Raw genomic sequence first — 21,206 nt, forward strand, 5'->3', positions numbered from 1 at the left:
GAAGTGAAGGCCGCCATTCTCAAGCAAGCGGAATTCATCCCAGAAGCTTACTGACAGTGGTTTTGGCAAGGAATTCTTCAGGCTGGTGTTAACATTAGGAAACTCTTCCAAAACTAAAAGATATCACTTGGAAGTGGCTGCACCTGGAAGGGAAGACTGGGTGAAGTTAACCAAAACGCTTCTACTGGAACAATTTCAGGATAGTCTAAGCACAGCCGATGCAGCAGTGGGAATACCAACACCCCAGACCTTACGCTTGAAAGACCCTGGAGGTGGAGGAGGCCTATTACCAGGCTCCCAGGAGAAGTCACTCAACTTAAGAACTAGAGGACTCAACAACCATTAGTGCAGTCCCAGCTGGACTTTATACCTCAAGTGAAACCCTCAGCCAGGCCGGCATTTTGCTTGAGGCTGCCCATACAGGGCAAGAGAGCCAATGGATATTAATGCAGTGACCATACATCTTTAGTAACTTCATGGATGTCTCCAGCCAGGGAGTTTCTACTTTTGTGATCTCGGTCAAGCTAGATGGCATCTCAACACAGGCATTAGTGGACTTTGGGCGTGTGAAAAACACTCTTTCAGAAAGACTTGGTGAAGAAGAGTCCAAATTGATGCCGAAAAAGTGGTGACTCTAGCATGCACTCACGGGGACCATCGACAATATTTAACCAGCCAAGTATGACCCAGCCAGCCAAGATATGGTTGAGGTGGAAGTACTCCCTTGAACTACCCTACCCGGTGATCAATGGATGACACTGTCCCTAGAATCAGCTTACAACAGGTTCGTCCAGCCACACCACGAAGAGCTCTAGTTTCCAGAACTTTTTCCATTAAATGACCCTGATCTTTTTCATAAAGACTCCAAGACTCCTAATTCCCAGAGGCAAAACTGACAGGTCAAATACACCTACGCTGCTAATTCAGAAGGTAGGATCAGCCTCATCATCCATACCATCCAGATCCAGATAGGGAAGTCCTGCTGACAATCTAGCGTACTTCGGCACTCAACCGTAGCACCACCTACAACTCTGGCCAGGCAAGACTGGTCAGGGCTGATGACGGTGCCTGAAAAAGGTCAGAACTCCGGGGGCAGGAATCCTGAGCCCACTGAACTACTTTCCTCTGCTGACTACCAGTTAGGGAAGCCCCAAGATCAGGTGATCCTTCTGGCAACTCTTTCTCCATTCCCGCACCAGGCTGGGAAGAAGCGGGCTTAATAAAATCAGAGGTAAGTAATCCCCCTGAACCTCCAAACAGCACCAGGTTGAAATGCCTGAATCACCACACTCAGGGCAAGGCACTTCGGGGTTTTTTTTGTTTTTTTAAACAGGCGTCTTTCACAACACTGTGCCAAAATAAGCTCCCACCTGAGCTCCAACAGGACGCTCAGGGAATGTGCATAAAAAAACAAGCGCGTTCGTACATATGAGCATAAAAAATGATGCATGCATGTGCGCACAATTCCGGCACCCTATAGGTGCTCCTATGCTCTTAATCAGGCGCCGAATTAGATACCCAGCTAAGCACTCAACTAGCACATATGCCAATGCACAAGGCCGCACAGACGGATGCACAAGGCAAGATCTGACAGAACTGAAGGGGGTAGTATACAGCGTGAAGGCACCACTGTGGCCCACCACGCAGCGAACCAGCTGAGCCTTGGAGCGGGGCCTAGCCACAAGACTGCTCAACCTGCCAGGCTACCCCCCACCAAAACACCAGAGGCGGGAATGGCCGTTGGATTGCTCGCCGGGCATGGAGACCGGAACAGGGAAAGGCAGGAACCCTATTCAACTCCCCTTTTTCCTTAAAACAATTTTAAAAAGCTTTACCTAAGTGCAGCCCGTCCCGGCTGAGTACAAGCATGGTCTCTGGCTGCAGGGGGAGAGGGTAAATACCATCAATGCTGAGCTTTGCTTCCTGCACAGACTTGCCTTTCAGCTTTTTTGGGGGGGGGGGGGGGGGGGGGTTATTTTTTTGGGGTTTTATTTGCCTTTTTTTTTTTTTTTATTTAACAGCTAACTCCATGCCAGCCCAAAGGCCAGCTACCGGACCACAGCACTCATCTGAGGGACCACGGAAATCATTTCAGGAATTCTCAACTAAGGGAGGGACCATTTGGTATCACTGCAAGAGAGCAGGGCAAATTAAATTTCCTTGTTTCATTCTCCTCTAAAACTTGAAGCAATCCCCAGTAGGGAGATGCAAGTCCACCATCTGCTGGAGACAGAATACTGGCGGGCTGATGTCACTGCAGGAGTATATATACTGTGACGTCAGTTTGCTCAGTCTCCAATTGCTGGTAGAGGTGCATAACCCACTGGCTCTGGATTCATTTGTCTGAATGCTAAGAAACTGTCTTTGGACCCAATATATATCCTACTTGGTTATGCCAGAGATATGTATGATAGAAAGCAAGCCATAAGAATTGCACAGTTACTGCATGTTGTCGGATTGCAGAGTGCTGGAAGAATGCTCAGGCCCCAAAGGAAAAAGTGTGGTTGAACAAATTTTGATGTATTTTTGTAATGGAAAAGTTTACCTTTCAGAGTTTAGATCTTCTGCTAACTGGGTGGTGGAGGAAGGGAACATAAAGAAGAGGAAGAGTCCTTTCTAAATTACATGAAAAGAGGGAAGACTGATTGCCTTTGGCTTTTAGAAATTTTCAAATGTACTGAGAGCACATTGCTTTCTTGGGCTATTCTGATCCTGTTTAAAAATATTCTGATGTCATACCACTACAGAGATTGGGGGTGAGAGAGGGAGAGCATTTTTCAAGATTATTTCATTTTTTATGCTTTCCAACATAAGGAATGTTGGAAAGAATAATACAAGAGGGGTCCATGACCATCTGTCTATCCGCACAATAACTCTCCAAAGAAAGGACAGAAGAAATTCATCAGATTTGGTTTGTAGGACGATTTACAGGCCAATACAGAACGGTGGCTCGGCCAAGCACACCGTTAGCCCTCGTTTGGACGTGCGTTTTTGACATGCTATTATTACCCCTTATACAGTAAGATGTAATAGCGCGTGAAAAAACACACGGCCAACCCTCTCCCCCCCCCCGAGAACTAATAGCCAAGACGCACATTTTACTTTCAGAAATTAACTCTTGCCAAAGGCAGGAGTTAATTTCAGACAGCACCGGGCAAGTGTAGAGAAAAACAGAAAAAACTGCTTTTCTGTACACTCTCCAACTTAATATCATAGCGATATTAAGTCAGAGGCTCCAAAAATAAAAATCTTATTAAAATAAAATCTGCCCGTGGATTGGAAAACAGATGCTCAATTTTACCGGCGTCCGTGTTCCGAACCCATGGCTGTCAGCGGGTTCAACAACAGTCGCCGGTAAAATTAAGCGTCGGCTGTCAAACCTGCTGACAGCTGCCACTTGCGCCAATAAGGAGGCACTAGGGATGCACTAGTGTCCCTAGCGCCTCCTTATTAGCATGGGCCCTAATTTAAATACTGAATCGCGCGCCCAGGAGAGGTGCCTGGGCGGGCATTGGGAGAGCGGGCACTCGCCGGCTCTCCCGCACAGTTTACTGTATGGGCCTGAATGTGAATAGCTTGGGACAAGTTCAAAAACCAGAAGCATTGGGTTAGTATATTCAGAGAACCAAGCATCCAAAAGAAATCTCCCTTGCTTTCTATGGGAAACCGTTAGAAGCTATTTGATCTGTTAGAAAGCTAGCCAGCATGTCATTCCATTAATCACCCCCACTCTTCACCCTTCAAGCTCTTTGTCAAAACGCAACATAGGGAAAGACAGGGAAAAATAAATGAACCATCTGCAATGAATTGTTCCAAAAGGCATTTTCAAAGCACCTCTCCCACACTTCCAAAGTCAGACACACATACACAAACTCACACCCCCTCAACATTCAGACATTCACCATCTCAACAACTCACATCCAAAACACCATAATGCCCATACATACCCACCCCAACACACTTCTCATCCCATTAGTCACATCTCCCACAGAAACGTACAACTGACACATTCCTATACCTTTACTCCCCCCACACACCACACCCTTAACTCTTCACAGACCTCACTCACCTGTCACACACACACTCCTATATAACTCCACTCATCTGTCCCACAACTCCCCACTTACACACCCACCACACAGAAACCCATAACCCTCACAATCCCCAACCCCGACTCACGCGCGCACACACACACACATTAACCAACACTCCACCCACTCCCACAAACCCTCTCCTCCAACACCCACACATTCTACAAATCTATGTTGGAAAGCATTCCCAAAGTCTTGCCTCTGCACACATTCCCTACCTGCTCTTTGTTCTTTGGGTCATTTGTATTGTGAAGCAAGAAGGCAAACTGTAGCTTTTAGTTTAATATGAATACAAAGAGTTTAAAGTATTACCACCTTCTTACATGTAATAAATACACACAAATTGTGCTAAATCATATTTAAATGACAGTCACCTGTTCTACTAATATAGTATTCTGCAGACCGAAACTCTTCTGAAGGCAAGACACAAACTGCTTCATGTTTGGCAGGAGATCACACATTGTAGAAACCTGAAGAAAAAGAAGATAATTTAGAGTTAATTCTAGATTCTGAATCTTAATTTGGAGTAAGAGATGTGTCAACTAAAATTCCCCTTATTAAAACAATTTTCAAAACCCAGGTTGATTGGCATGAATGAAAATTCCTCTCCTTGGTGCAGCTTAAAGTGCCAATGTTCAAGAGGGCATGTTTAGAAGTGGAAATGAAACAGTAATCTAACAACTGATTTTAAATGTAGACATCTGAAAGATTTTGTTTTGTTATCCGTATTGATGAATTTTTAATTCTTCCTGCTGTGGGGAATGGGAGGAATGCTTATGGTTCACAAAGGGTTATGGGTAGGAAGGCTAAGAGGGCGGGGCATCAGTTATTAATACCTGCATGTGGGGGAGTTATAGGGGTCAGGGTTAGGAGTTGGGTGAACAAATGTTTTTTGATTACTGCTTGTTCTCTTCAAAAACAATTACATATTCACAACCTATTCATAGAAACTAAGGTGGATTTAATTGGTATCACTACAACATGGATTAGTAATAAACAAGCTCTAGTGATTTCGGAAGTCTGCCCAGCAGGACATAAGATTATGTTACAGAATACGGTGAGTAAGCAAGGAGCTGGGATGTCATTTTATTTATTTATTTATTTTTTTTTTTTTTAGAGAAAGTCTTCCTTTTAAAAGGATTTTTAGGAACTGTGACAGGCTGTGAATGTATTTCAGTTAAGTATGATTTGAAGAATCCTATTGTAATACAACTGCGGTATTGTCATCCTAATAGTTCTGTAGATACTATGCATCAGGTTTTAGAAATTACTTAGCACAATTGTTGACCTATCCATATTTTATTTTTAGTGGTGGGTGATTTTAACTTATGGGTGGACTGGGAGACCAATAAGAAAGCAAGTCATATCATTTATATGCTATCAGCAAGTGATTTAATACAATTAGTTCAGGAATCCACACATGAAAAGTCACCCCCTTGACTTAATTTTTGGTTCTAAGGCAGCCTGGAATTTGGGGAATGAGGAATTTCTGGGTGCTAATATGTTCTCCTGGTTAGATTATTTTGCAATGAAATTTGGTTTAATTTTTTTTAATTTTATTGATAGGAATCATATTTTGAGAGAAGAGAAGGATTTTTGGAAGGGAGATATGGAGATGTTTGCAGAAATGATGGAATCTTTGTTAGATATTTATTCTGAGAACATTCAAAATTTTAATTTGTAGAGTGGGATTAATGGATGGTGTAATATGCTATCCTCAATTTAAGGGTAATGTGCCGTGGAAAGCAGGAATATGTTTAATAAGAAGAGATTAATTTCTCCCTGGTTCAACTGGGGGTTGACCAAATTTAGATACAGTTTGCACCATTTAGAAAAACTGTGGATGGAAAACTGGTAATATAGGAAAGGAAACTTTGGTGACATGCTTGTACTATCTATTTTAAAAGGATAGTAAACAAAGAATATTACTCTGGGTTTATTAGGAGAGCAGGCAATAATCCTAAAGCGGTACATTCTTTATTAGGGAATGAGGCGGATGTTCATTTGAAGTTTGTGAATTTACCAGATCTTGAAATGTTGGCTTTGGTTTTCTAGCAGAAAGTTTTAAAGTTAAAACAGACTCTGAAAAAAGGGGATGTAAGAGATGATTAATCTATCTACATTATCGCTTTAAATAATGTAGAGTAATGAGTTTAGTTTGCTCTCTGTTATGGAATTTAAATATATATTGCGTATAATCAACGCAACAAACAGGAAAACCAAAATCCAAGTATTTTAAACAGTCCTGCATTAGAGATTTTTATGAAAAAATTTCTTTTAAATTTTCTCATGGTCCCTTCTACTAAGATGCTGTCAGACTTTGTGCTTAAGCTAAGTATTTTTATTTTATTCATGGTGCTATAATGACTGCTTATTATTGCTTTGTTTCCACAGACAATGGTCTATTGTCCATCTAGAGGGAGCACTGAGAGGAAAGGATCACCTTGCTGGTGGCTGAAAGGAATCAGTAAGTTTTGCTTGGGAAATTTTCTTTTTTAAAAGTATTGGGGCGAAGTTAACTATTGGAGAATATTATTTAGCGTGTTTGTGCTTTTAATAGTCAGTAAGGCAGTGAATAAACAGAAGTTATATAGTTGGTCAACAGCGCATGGTTCGGAGGGAGGTATCTTCAAAGGATACTAATGATGCATTAGAATTAGGGCATCCCGACAGTGAGGTTCCAATAATAGGTTCCAATAATAAGAAAAGTAGTCCTAGTGCCTGTAACTAAAAACTCACCTGAGCTAAAAAATTCTAACTTATCCCTATCAATTAAAAAGCAGAATGAAAATACAAACAAAAAACAAACTTTGAAACATTTGTATGCTAATGCCAGAAGTCTAAGAAGTAAGATGGGAGAATTAGAATGTATAGCAGTGAATGATGACAGACTTAATTGGCATCTCAGAGACATGGTAGGATAACCAATGGGACAGTGCTATACCGGGGTACAAATTATATCGCAATGACAGAGAGGAGCACCTGGGAGGCAGTGTAGCACTTTATGTCTGGGAAGGCATAGAGTCCAACAGGGTAAACATCCTGCATGAGACTAAATGCACAATCAAATCTTTATGGGTAGAAATCCCTTGTGAGTTGGAAAACACTATAGTGATAGGAGTATACGACCGTCCACCTGGCCAAGATGGTGAGAAGGACAGCGAAATACTAAGAGAAATTAGGGAAGCTAACCAAACTGGTAGTGCGGTAATAATGCATATAAAGCGTTGCTCCTGTTTCAACGGCAGGGGGAAATGTGGAAAAGAGGATTTGCATTCAGACAACAACCAACAAGGATTGAACTTCATAATCTGGGTAAACAAATAAGCGTGGGGGTAGCTTGCTTATTACGGCGGTTACTACCCTAAACCAATTAAGCCTGATACATCACTTTGAATGCATATACAGCATTGCTCTCTGCTTAAACGGCAGGGATAAATGTGGAAAAGAGGATTTACATTCAGACAACATCCATCAAGGATCTGTGCAGTCTGGGTAAAAAAGCATCAGGGTAACTTGCTTGATGCAGCGGTTACTACCCTTAAACATATAGGGGTAGATTTTTAAAGTTATGCGCAGGCGTAGATTTGTTCGCGCAACCCGGCGCGAACAAATCTACGTCCAATTTTATAACATGCGTGCGCTACCGCGCACATGTTATAAAATCCAGGGTCGGCGTGCGCAGGGGGGGTGCACAATTGTGCAACCTGGGCGCGCCGAACCAAGCAGCCTGCCTCCGCTCCCTCGGAGAGAACTTTTTTCCTGCCCCCCCACCTTCCCCTCCCTAATTCACCTCCAGCCCTAACTAAATCCCCCCCCCACCTTTGTTGAGAAAGTTACGCCTGCCTGAGGCAGACGTAACTTGTGCACGCCAGCCAGCTGCCGGCGCGCCATTCCCCGGCCCCAGGGGCTGGTTCAGAGGCCTCGGCCACGCCCCGGAACGCCCTCGGGCTGGAACCGCGCCCACGGCCCCGCCCCTGAAACACCCCCCCCCCCCGAATGCCACACCACCCCCGACACCCCCCCCAAGCAAAGCCCCGGCGGCCTATGCAACATAGGCACGCAGGGCTTTTAAAATCTGCCCCTAAGCCTTATGCTCACTTTTGATGCAACTCCAACATTACTCTCTGCATCAATGGCAGGAGGTGGCAGGAAATTTGAATCAAACAGTTACCAACAAGGGCCCTGAACTTGGTGTTGGTGAAATAGATAAGTATGGGAAAATAAGTGTGGGAGCTTGCTGGGCAGACTGGATGGGCCGATTGGTCTTTTTCTGCCATCATTTCTATGTTTCAATTACCCCAATATTGACTGGGTAAATGTATCATCGGGAGATGCTAGAGTGTGTAAATAAAACATAAGAACATAAGAAATTGCCATGCTGGGTCAGACCAAGGGTCCATCAAGCCCAGCATCCTGTTTCCAACAGAGGCCAAAACCAGGCCACAAGAACCTGGCAATTACCCAAACACTAAGATCATCCCATGCTACTGATGCAATTAATAGCAGTGGCTATTCCCTAAGTAAAATTGATTAATAGCCATTAATGGACTTCTCCTCCAAGAACTTATCCAAACCTTTTTTGAACCCAGCTACACTAACTGCACTAACCACATCCTCTGGCAACATACCAATCGAGGTAACAAGCAGATACCTTAAGTTAAGGACTGCTGGCACCCCAAAGCAGGTTTAGAACCAGGAGGTGCGGAGTATCTACCAACTCTGAAGCGGCGAGAGTCCCGAAACCTAGCTAGAAGAGGGAAGACTTTCTTAGAAGATCTTTTATCTTCCGGCAACCGATTGCCCTTGGATTCGACAAGCAGCTTTACTAGCTGATCCAGATCCTCCCCAAACAGGAGCTTGCCCTTAAAGGGTAGATTACAAAGCTGGGACTTGGAGGACAAATCCGCCACCCAATTATGCAGCCACAGGAGATGCCGTGCTGCCACCAAGGACATCATACCTCTCGCCGAGGTCCTCACCAGATCATACAAAGCAGCTGCAACATAAGCGATGCCTGCTTCTAGGCGGGTGGACTGCAGAGCTCCACTGTCGCCCATACAGGCCCCGGCAGCAGACTCCTGGACCCAACACAGACAGGTCCTCTGCATGAGGCTAGCGCAAACCGCCGCCCAAAGGCTTAGCGCGGCAACCTCGAATGCTCGCTTCAGCTGTTACGGTCATGGACCCTTGGGCCGGTTGGGACAGAGGATGGTATGCTATGGAAGGCTACAGCAAGCGTCCCAGCCGGGAGGTGGCTCGGGAGAGACTAGAGGAGACTTCACCACTGGAAGTCCGAGGTCCCCTCAGGAGGAGCCCCCGTAGGGACCTGGACCTCTTGGACTTAGGTGGAGTCCTATGCGACCAAGGACCCAGGCAGCAGCTGAAGAGATGGACGATGGCTGGATGCAGGTGGATGAAGAGTCTTCACCCTCGGAAGCCCGCAGCTCCCCCGGGAGCAGCCCGTGAGAGCCCGAGCCGCTGGGACTTAGGAGAAACCTCAGGGCTAGCGAGTACCAGATACCTGAGATGAGGAAGAAGCCAAAGTCGGAGTCCAGGAGCGAAGCCAGGTCAGGAGCCAGGAGTCAGTGATCCACACCAGAGCCAGGGAGAAAGCAGAAGATGGAGTCGGGGACAGAGCCGGGTTGGAAGCCAGAAGGTCAGAAGACAAGCCAAGCCAGGAACAGAAGCTGAAGATGGAGTCGTGGGACGGAGCAGGGTCGGAAGCCAGAAGTCAGACGTCGATACCAAACCAAGGGGCGAAAGCAGGAGACAGGTCAGGAAGCAAGCCGGGTCGAAGACAGCAGAAGTCAGACAAACACAGCAACTAGCAGTCAGGGAGCCCTGAGGAACCTCGTTGCAAGGCGAGGATCCAATCCCAGCTGCAGGGTAATATACCCTGCAGCGTCTGACATCATCCAGAAGCTGTCCCAGGTTTCCCGTGCTGGCCCCTTTAAGAGTGGAGCCCCTGCGTGCGCGCCTAGGGGGCAGGGCCAGCGACGGGAAGTCAGCAGAGTCTCCCTCGCAGTGGAGACACCACGGAGCAGGCCTGGGAGGCCAGGGACGATTTGCGCGGGCCGGGACAGCCCAAGGTAGGAGGAGGGAGCGGGACACGGCCCGGTCCCGTAACATCAACTGGATCTCCAGCTTGCGGTCCTGCATATCCTTAGGGGCAGTCACCCCAGCAACCGGGATAGTGGTCTTTTTCGCGGCGTCCACCTTTGGAATCTTCAGTAAATCTAAAACATCAGACGATAATGGTACAGTTTCGCCATAGCTCTGCCCACCTTCAAGCCGGAATCCGGAGTCTCCCACTCCCAGGTCACTAGTTTGCGAACCTTCTTAGGCAGAGGAAAAGATGTTGTGGGACCCCTAATGCCATCGAGGACTGGATTGACGCCCTCGTGTCAGACTCTTCTTGAGAAACCTTAAGTCCCAGAACTTCAAGGACCTGGGGAATAAGAACATAAGAACATAAGAAATTGCCATGCTGGGTCAGACCAAGGGTCCATCAAGCCCAGCATCCTGTTTCCAACAGAGGCCAAAACCAGGCCACAAGAACCTGGCAAACCTTTTTTGAACCCAGGTACACTAACTGCACTAACCACATCTTCTGGCAACAAATTCCAGAGCTTTATTGTGCGTTGAGTGAAAAAGAATTTTCTCCGATTAGTCTTAAATGTGCTACTTGCTAACTTCATGGAATGCCCCCTAGTCCTTCTATTATTCGAAAGTGAAAATAACAGAGTCACATCTACTCGTTCAAGACCTCTCATGATCTTAAAGACCTCTATCATATCCCCCCTCAGCCTTCTCTTCTCCAAGCTGAGCAGCCCTAATCTCTTCAGCCTTTCCTCATAGGGAAGCTGTTCCATCCCCTTTATCATTTTGGTTGCCCTTCTCTGTACCTTCTCCATCGCAACTATATCTTTTTTGAGATGCGGCGACCAGAATTGTACACAGTATTCAAGGTGTGGTCTCACCATGGAGCGATATAGAGGCATTATGACATTTTCCGTTCTATTAACCATTCCCTTCCTAATAATTCCTAACATTCTATTTGCTTTTTTGACTGCTGCAGCACACTGAGCTGACGATTTTAAAGTATTATCCACTATGATGCCTAGATCTTTTTCCTGGGTGGTAGCTCCTAATATGGAACCTAACATCGTGTAACTACAGCAACGGTTATTTTTCCCTATATGCAACACCTTGCACTTGTCCACATTAAATTTCATCTGCCATTTGGATGCCCAATCTTCAAGTCTTGCAAGGTCCTCCTGCAATGTATCACAGTCTGCTTGTGATTTAACTACTCTGAATAATTTTGTATCATCTGCAAATTTGATAACCTCACTCGTCGTATTCCTTTCCAGATCATTTATATATATATTGAAAAGCACCGGTCCAAGTACAGATCCCTAAGGCACTCCACTGTTTACCCTTTTCCACTGAGAAAATTGACCATTTAATCCTACTCTCTGTTTCCTGTCTTTTAACCAGCTTCTAATCCACGAAAGGACATCGCCTCCTATCCTATGACTTTTTAGTTTTCGTAGAAGCCTCTCTCATGAGGGACTTTGTCAAACGCCTTCTGAAAATCCAAATACACTACATCTACCGGTTCACCTTTATCTTAACTCATCCTGCTTGAACAAACGTACCACGCTGGGGTCATCCCCCTCCGCAGGAGGGTCATCAGGCTCATCAGTATCCATATCAGCCGGATCCGGCCGCGGATCTGGGTCTGCCGCCCCTACTACCCCAGAAGTCGGCGTAGCCCCAGACCCCAGGATCGGATCTCGTGTACCCTGGAGAGAATCCCCTATGGGATGAGCCTGATCAGTGAAGTGCTGATGAGGGTCCGTACCCTAACCTCTTTTCTCAGGCGGGTCCGAACCTGCCCCCAGGAGACCAGGCCGCTTTACCGCTGAGCGTTTCCTTGCCAGGAAAGCCTGGTGCATAAGGACGACAAATTCTGGGGAAATCCCCTCCGGGTCCCCCTCCCCCACTGGAGAGTTGGCTGGCGTGATATCATCAGTTCCCCTGGTGAGGTCTTCCCTCACCGGGGCTAGAACAGGCAGAGAATCCTCTTCCTGCGAAGCCGAAGGTCAGACAGACGTTCCCTCCCCGAGGGAGGAGGCAAGAAGCCCTGAAGAGCCCTCTAACCCCGGGGAACACGCTGAGCATAAGGCGGCCACATCTAACGCCTGGCCACGTGACCCACACGCGCGGCAGGCCTGCAATTCTGTTTTCGGTCCCATCCGCAGCAGCGCACTGATAGTCTGAAGTGAAATAGGAAAGAGCGCGAATAAAAAAAAGAAACGCTCGGAGCCGCAACACGGATAAAATTTCAGTCAGGCAGGACCAGAAAAACAAACTTTTTGTGCTGTGGGCTAAGAGACTAGCGGCTGAGGAGAAAAAAACGCGCACAGCCGTGCCGCGGGAAAGGAATCTGTCTATAGTGAAATCGCAAGGCCACCCAGCAGGGAAGTGGCGAGTAAACAAGGCACACAGAGAAAAAAAACTCACCCTTGACCTCAGAAAACAACCCGGAGCCCCAGGAACTGAGGGGAACACTGCTGACATCTTCTCCGGCCGGCCTTAAAAGACCCGGTCCCTCCTGCACCTCTCCTTACCTCAGCACTGAAGACTGTCAGTCAGCCGCAGTGAAAAGAGCTCTTCTTTTTTTTTTTTTTTTAATTAAACTTTACCAAGACACAGAGAAAAACTGTTGCAGGAGATAAGGGAGCAGCTATAGCAGAGACCGTGGTGAGTAGCCAGGAGCCCCTGGTCGTCAGACACCGAACTGTGGCGGGCGAAACCCTGACAGGAATATCCAACTCCCCGGATGACCGGCTTCAACTGAGGGATGGCCCACGAAGGCGCCTAACACCTCAGGAAGCAACCGTAAACCAAAAAATTAAATTGAAAATAACTAAATAAAAAATATAGTTAAAGACTGCAGGTGTGCATCTGTACCACCCGCTGGAGTCCGAGAAATACTGAGTGACTGCAGGTGGCACTCTCGTTATGTAGCAGTGCCCAAAGTTCTAATTGTTCTCTGACTCCACCTGCTGGTAGGGATACACAACCCACTTTTCTGCACTGATCTGGGTATGTTGAGGAAACGTGCTTGCTATATTATTTTTTTTTTTAAAACTCCAAACGTTTGTCAAAAAATGTATTAAACAGTTTACAGCAGTACATTAGGACAGTGGTTCTCAAACTTTTTTCTATTGGGACACACCTGGCAGATCATGCTTACAGGCATGACACACTGAACACTTGACCATCATGGCGTCAAATGTAAACATATAGTCTGCATCCATAAGAACCCGCCCCCACCTCATCCCTAAACAATGGATGCAGAATAGTACTAGGATATTTCAAATGCAACTCGCTATATAAAAAAGATATTCTGATTCTGGTGCTATCTCAGTAACAGAAACACAAACTCCCTTACTACCAAGCGCATTGTAAAATATAAAACCTGAAAAAATCAAAAACACTCAGCACATGCGTAGCAAATCTTCCATACCATTGCAACACTAATTCCAAGAACTCAAACAGCAATAGCCCTTCCTATAAAAAGGTTTTGTGACTGTCACTTTCTGACTGCTTCACTTCGCCTACCTTTCCTTTTTTGTGGCTCCTCCTGCTCTTCACAGATGCATGGCTGCCGCGGCATCCGCCTGCCGTCCTCTCCAACGTCCCCGGACCGGCTTGGGTGCTGCCTCCCGCCATGTTCTACAGGTACCTTAGGGCGCGCGCGCCACGCAGCCCTCATTCTTATTTCCTCATTGGCGCGTTCCTCAGGGGCGTCCTCCTGTGATGACGTCACGCTGCCCGGATATTTAAGCCTAAAGTTGAATTAGCAAGGGGAATTCTTACGGATGGGATTCGCTCTCCGTACCCAGCTACTCTGCCTTTCCAACTTCTATTGGATTCTTTCTGCTAACGGGGTACCCGCTCCTCGGGGGCCTCTTTTGCTTCTTTCAGGTCGCTATCAGGTAATCGTTACTCGCTCCTCGAGGGCCCATGTTCCCTGACCCGCTGCCTGCATCTATCTCCTCTTCTACTTGGAAGAATTTGCTACAGACACCATCAGTAAGTACTACTATCATCTACTCCTCAGAGCTGTCTCCCTGGAACCAGGTACTCACTCCTCGAGGGCCTGCCTCCGTTCCAGCACCAGTGCCATCTCCTACGTGGAACCGCTGTGTGAGTACTTTGCCAACGAGTCTCTCTGCTCCCAGGTATCTGGTACTCGCTCCTCGAGGGCCAGCTCTCCCTATCTCGGGGCTTCTCCATACTTGGGACTCTGTGAATGTTCTATTGTACTCATTTTTCCACTACAGCACTGCTAACGGAGGAACCGCTGTTCCAGCACCCTGGGGAATACTAGCCCAGCCGGGCTACACCTTTTACTCACTACTGCCACCTCTGGTGGCTTCTCAAACTGTCTAAATAAATAAATATCTGTGTTTGTGTGTCCAGAGCTGAGCCTGGCCTGTGGCCCCTCACAAGACTTCCCCACATGGGCGTGGTCAGCTGCCACAGTGTCCAAGGGTCCACCCAAACCTCACTAATTATAACAAAAGGCAGCAGTGCAGCACCAATGCATGTCCTATTGAATGAGAAAATGTAACAAAAGATTGATACAAGTAAAATACCTCACCTCCGTCACATACAGATCTGATCTTCAACAAATACAGAATAAAATACCACAAATTACAAATGTGGAGACAAAAACTGAAATGGAAACCTCAAAAAGCCATTCTGCATGCAGTGCAAAACTGGAGAGCTAGAAACAGAAATACAAATCCTCCTACACTAATCAAAGTACAAAGATAGAAGAAATGCACGTTCCGAAAACTGACATATGCTCTTGCACCCTGTCACACCCCCTTCCATGCCTCATCATCCTTCACTTTTCCTAATTACTCCCTTTCAATCATCCGCTCACACTTACATCCCTGCCCAGTATTCCTGATGTCCCACATCCTCTTCCCTGTTCTCCCTCACTTCCCTACTTATCTCTCCCTACCCCCTTCATCCCATCTCCCTGCCTGTCCAGCTACCCCAACCCCCCTGTTTCCCACCTCTTTCCTGCTCAGCAGCCCCCACACTCCCTTCTCCGTTCCACCTTCATCTTCCCAGCATCCCCAACCTCCTTTCCCCCACCCTCCACAGGGTGAAGAGATCATCAGCAGCATCACTCCCAGACTCAGCAGGGGAAGATAGTGTGTCCCATCAGGCCCAGAACAGCAGGAGCTGGCAATGTCTCGCTCTGATCTGGGTGAAGGAGGAAACAGCCTCCCACTGGGCCAGAAAGAAGAGAAGGAAGTGAGAGGAGCCTCCTATCAGGCCCAATATAAGAGAAGTCAACCAACTCCCACCCAGACTGATGAAGCAGTCATCTGCTGTCTCTGCGACACTCCTCCCAGGACCTCGCGACACACCAGTGTGTCCCGACACACCTGTTGAGAACCACTGCATTAGGATACCAAATAGACTGCCTGCAATACTATATATCATTTTGAAAACTATATACAACAATATAAATCAATACTTTGGTTTTATATCAATAGTTATTTTTTCAAATTAATTCTAAAGCCACAAAATTTAACAATTTGCTTACCCAGATCTGTAAGTTTAGCATCGTTTGTTCAATATATGTGCAGTATAACAAATATGCCAAAATACACCTTAACTGAAATCTCGAAACTGCTACAGAACCTTCTTAAATATCCACTTTTTCTTGGTAAAAGATAGCCTGCATGACGTCACTGTGGTACTCTGCATCAGGAGTGGACCTACCGAGCACGATGGATTTGACCTAAATGGATCAGTATATTACATACTGACCTAAACATATATCATAAAAAATCAAATCTTACTAGACAAGGGGCAGTCAAACTAAAATAATTACAAAACAATAGTTAAAATATCCATTAATCATTCCTGTTAAATATGCCGAAAATTTAAAAATCAGATTGTAGTATGGCACAGGGTGTTTGGATGATTCTTCCCAAGGCAAACACTAAAATATTGCCGATGGATTTAGGTGGCAGTCACAAATAAATGAATAAATACGTGCCAATGTGGGGAAATAGAGAAGCAATCATGACCACTTTATTCTCCTGTTGTGGTTAAAAAAAAAACCAAAAAAAACAACAGCATAAGGGGTATGAGGAGGGGAAAGGAAGAAGAGGAAGGGGGGATAGGGCAGGGAAGGAGGTACGGATAGGGATGTGGGTGGAAAAGGAAAGGGAAAGGGAAAGGGAAAGATGGAAGTGAAAATGGAAAAGAGAGGACATAATACTTGCACCAGAAAAATAAAAGCTAAAAAAAAAGATTTGAAAATGAACCAGAGGAATGGCCAAGATAGAGGGGGACAGCATTGTTGGGCAACAGAAATATATTTAAATCTAAAGAGATATGCAATGTATGTATTAATCATAGAAAGACAAAGATCTATTTCTTGAATAAGTCCAACTGGTTGTAAGGTATTAAATTAATTTTAGTTAGAATTTTGTCTATATTTCCCCCCCCTTTTCAGTTCAACACTGGTTTGGAAATAATGACAAATTTATAATCAAAGACATAGTTAGCCAGGATACAATGTTCCACCAAAGGTCTACCATCTAATTTCCTATTAATAGCACTTTTGTGTTCAATAATTCTTTTGTTTAGCGGTCTGATGGTTTCATCAATATAATATTTATTGCAAGGACAACATGCAGCATATATTACGCCTTTGCTTTTGCAATTTGTGAAGCTGGTGAGTTTTAAATATTAATTTTGCAATTTGATTTGCAGTGTCACTTTTTTTCTCTCTCTTCCCTATTATTAATATTATGGTTCCTTTTCAGAGACTGACAATTTATTTTCCATTATATTTCAACCCCTCCGGCAATAAAGAGGTTTACATCATACCAGCTTTGTACACAAAGGTACTCTTAGTCCTTTTACCTCCTCTCTAGTTTTTATCTATTTATTCTTTTTTTGTTTTTTTACAGAAACTAAAATATCTCCAAAACATTTTTTTTTACATATTTTGAGCTGTATAAGTGTGTATTAAGTTATTTATATCAGTTTGTGTTTATCTATATTTTTAATAATTTATGTTTTCCAGTTTTTTTTATGTTTTAATATCAATGTTTTATTATTCTTTTGGGTATCCTATCTAATTGATGCAGCCATTTTGGCAAAACTCGGTCAGAGTTAGGCGCTTTTAACCAACTGTACAATAAAGTATTCCTAGATCTAAGGCTACTGGTCTATCCATTGTCTTCTTACATAATAGTATGACATTTTAGAACGTCACATAACATGAAAATTATATTTCCATGTTATGTGTTACCGTATTTTTCGCTCCATAAGATGCACCTTTTTTTTCCCCAAAAGTGGGAGGAAATTGTCTGTGTGTCTTATGGAGAGAATATTAAAAAAAAAACAAAACTAACTACAACCAATGTTTTGTTTTTTTTTTTGTCCCCATTCCCCATCCCAACCCTTTAAATTTAATTAACTACAACCCCCCCCCCCCTCCTGCCCCCCCCCAGACTTGCCAAAAGTCCCTGGTGGTCCAGCGGGGGTCCAGAGCAATCTCCTGCACTTGGGCCATTGGCTGTCAGTATTCAAAATGGCGCTGATAGTCTTTGCCCTTACTATGTCACAGGGGCTACCAGTGCCATTGGTCGGCCCCTGTCACATGGTAGGAGCAATGGACGGCCGGCGCCATCTTGTGCTCCTACCATGTGACAGGGGCCGACCAATGGCACTGGTAGCCCCTGTGACATAGTAAGGGCAAAGGCTATCAGCGCCATTTTGAATACTGGCAGCCACCGGCCCAAGTGCAGGAGAGCGCTCTGGACCCCCGCTGGACCACCAGGGACTTTTGGCAATCTTTGCGGGGGGGGGGGGGGGGGGGAGGTCAGGAGGGTAGTTAATTAAATTTAAAGGGTAGTTAATTAAATTTAAAGGGTTGGGATGGGGAATGGGGACAAAAAAAAAAAAATGTTATGCCCTACCCTAATTTGCTCCCTAAGACGCACAGTCGCCCAGGAACAGAGCCGGTTTAGCACACCTTTTTTTTTTTTTTTTTTTAATTTTCCCGCTCTAAATCGTAGGTGCGTCTTATTGTCAGATGCGTCTTATGGAGCGAAAAATACAGTACTTTCTTTTGCCATCATCCAATTTTAGAAACTTACAGAAGGCCTTCCATGTCAGTGCTGTGTGACTAGAGGGAGCATCTGGATCCAGGAGAGAAGATATATGATTTTGCTTAGGGAAAAGGTTAGGTGTGCTCTGCAATTTTTTACTTCTTTCATATTTGTTTTCCATCATTTTCCCAATTCTATAAAGCTTCTGCCGGAGCAGCATCTCCAAATGGGTTTGTTTTGTGCATACCTTGCCAGCAATGAACCTCATTCATAAGCCAGTGTATCCTGGAAATGGTCTCAATTTTTCAAATGTACTGCCAATGCTGTTCTGAGAACTTGCATTGTGCCAAAGAGAGCCTCCTTCTGGCGATCACAGGGTGTAATCTTTATAGGCAACATATCAAGGTGTGCTTGGGAATTCTTAAATCAGGCCAGTGACTCCTTGTCATGGTCTGTCCATATGTTGAAGAAATGTGGTGGAGAGGGTAATGCTGATTTTTGTATATTTTGTGTGTTTTATTTTGCTGAAATGCTGAACACTGCTTTGGGCAGTTTTGTAATTAAACTTGGTTTATGAAATGGAGAAATTACTACTTACCTGATGATGTCGTCAAAGTTATACATACTCCTGCAGTGATACCAGCCTGCCCGTATTCTCTTCAAAAGCAACTGTGGACAGACTAGCAAAATACTTGATTAAAAACAGTCAACTATAACTGTACTCAAACAAAACACACTAAACTCTTGTAAGAACATAGGTACCCCAATCTAGGGACTGAATGAACACTTACCAGTAAATCCCCTGGGACTCGGAGCCCCACTGAGTCCATATCTGTACACTAAGGAAAATGAAATTATCAGGTAACTAGTAATTTCTCCATTTCCCAATGTGTAGAAAGATGCACTCAGGACCAAATGGGATATACCAAAGCTACTCCCGAGCAGGGTAGGAGGCTGCGCACAGTCCAGTGAACACCACACGTGCAAAAGCTGCGTCCTCCCGGGCCTGCACATCCAGATGATAAAACCTTGAAAATGTATGTAAGGAGGATCACGTTGCAGTTCAGCAAATGTCGACGGGAGACAATCTAACCTCCGCCCAGAACACTGCCTGAGCCCTAGTGGAATGAGCCTTAACTTGTCAGCAGCCACATACGCAGTCGTGACTACCTTCTTAATCCAGCAAGCTATTGTAGCCCATGAGGCTGGTTTGCCCTGCTTCCATCCACCATGAAGGACAAACAGGTGATCCGTCTTTCAGAAAGGTTCAGAAACCTCCAGATACCGCACGACAAGTCTCTTGACATCCAAGAGATGCAGGAGACGATACTCCTTTGCATCCCTGACCTTATCCAGGGATGGCAAGAAGATGGACTGATTCAAATGAAATTCCGAGGCCACTTTGTGCAAGAAGGATGGAACAGTACACAGCTGTAATATCCCTGGAGCCACCAGAAGGAACAGCTCACGGCAAGGCCTGCAGCTTGGAAATTCAACGCGCAAAACAGATTGCCATCAGGAACACTGTCTTCAAGATCAACCACTGCAAGGAAAGGCTAGGCAGCAGTCAAAACATAGGGCCTGCCAAGAATTCCAACACTAAATTAAGACTCCATATGAAACCGGTAACCTCAAGGGAGGCCGAAGATGCTTCACTCCCTTCAAAAAAAGGGCCACATCAGATGAGATAAAATAATCACCATTCACTGGGCTCCTGAAACAGGCAAGAGCAGCAACCTTGATCTTCAAGGAATTAAGGCCCAATCCTTTATTTAACCCATTCTGCAAAAAATGCCAAAATGAGTGGGATCTTAACCAAATGAGGAAGAACACCTCGATCCTCACACCAAGCCTCAAACACTCTCCAAACCCACACATAGACCAAAGAAGAGGAGAACTTCCGTGCGTGGCGCTAGGTAGCAATCACTGTAAAAGAATATCCACGTTTCAACAAGCGAGCCCTCTCAAGGGCCAAACCATAAGACAAAACCAAATCGGATCTTCATGAAGGACAAGTCCCTGCTGCAACACATTCTTGTGCAGCGGAAGACATAGGAGGGGTCTCTCCCAGGAGTCTTCGCAGTTCTGCATACCATGGTCTTTTGGGCCAATCTGGTGCAATCAGTACCACCATCCCCATGTGGCCTTCGATCCTGCGAACTTTCCTGTCCAACAACGGCCACGGAGGTAAGGCATAAAGCAACTTTTCTTCCAGCCAGTCCTGTACAAGAGCATCTATGCCCAGGGACCACAGATCTCTATTGCGACTGAAGAATTAAGGAATTTTTCACATTGCGAGAGAAGTCACCAGCAGGTCCAAGAACAGAAGACTCCAACAATGAATGAAAGGCTGAAACGTCTCGTCCAACACCATCTATTCTCCTGGGTTCAGACTCTCCCTGCCGAGAAAGTCTGCTCTTACGTTGCCTTTTCCTGTAATGTGAGATGCCAAAATCATCTGTAGATGTCCTTCCACCTATTCCATAAATCAGACTATTTCCTGCAACACTTGCTGGCTATTGATTCCTCACTGTCGACTGATGTAGGCACTGTCACTGCGTTGACCAACATCACATGGACCGCTTGACCCTGCAGCCTGTGTTCTGAACTGCAAGCATGCCAACTGGACCGCCTTGGTATTCCAATGCTCTTGAGTCATCAGTTCCTGACGTGAGCTCCCCAATCCTGGAGACTCATTTCTGTCATATCAACCAGTTCAGGGAGGTCAAGGGAAACTCCCTTTCTCAGATGAGCTTCCTGCAACCACCACTGGAGGCGAGAGCAGATTTCCATCGGCAAGTGGAGCCGAACCAAAGAGTCCCGAGAGTGCAGGTTCCAAGAGGCCCGAGAGTGCAGGTTCCAATGAGGCACACCCTCGGCACCACTTCCAGGGTTGCCGGCATCCAAACCAAGCATCTGTAGATAAGGCCACATTGTTGGGTGT

At 45.4% G+C, this 21,206-nt stretch overlaps 1 protein-coding gene across 1 annotated transcript in view; it reads right to left on the reverse strand.

Moving 5' to 3' along the window:
- Positions 1-21,206, reverse strand: part of TERT (telomerase reverse transcriptase) — a 273,000-nt gene that overhangs the window by 166,902 nt on the left and 84,892 nt on the right. The window contains exon 7 of the mRNA XM_029589929.1: positions 4,466-4,561. Coding sequence (XP_029445789.1) covers positions 4,466-4,561 — 96 coding nt within the window. The remainder of the gene's footprint in view (positions 1-4,465; positions 4,562-21,206) is intronic.

Source organism: Rhinatrema bivittatum, chromosome 2 (assembly GCF_901001135.1).
Source record: "Rhinatrema bivittatum chromosome 2, aRhiBiv1.1, whole genome shotgun sequence".
In the NCBI taxonomy this organism is placed as follows: Eukaryota; Metazoa; Chordata; class Amphibia; order Gymnophiona; family Rhinatrematidae; genus Rhinatrema; species Rhinatrema bivittatum.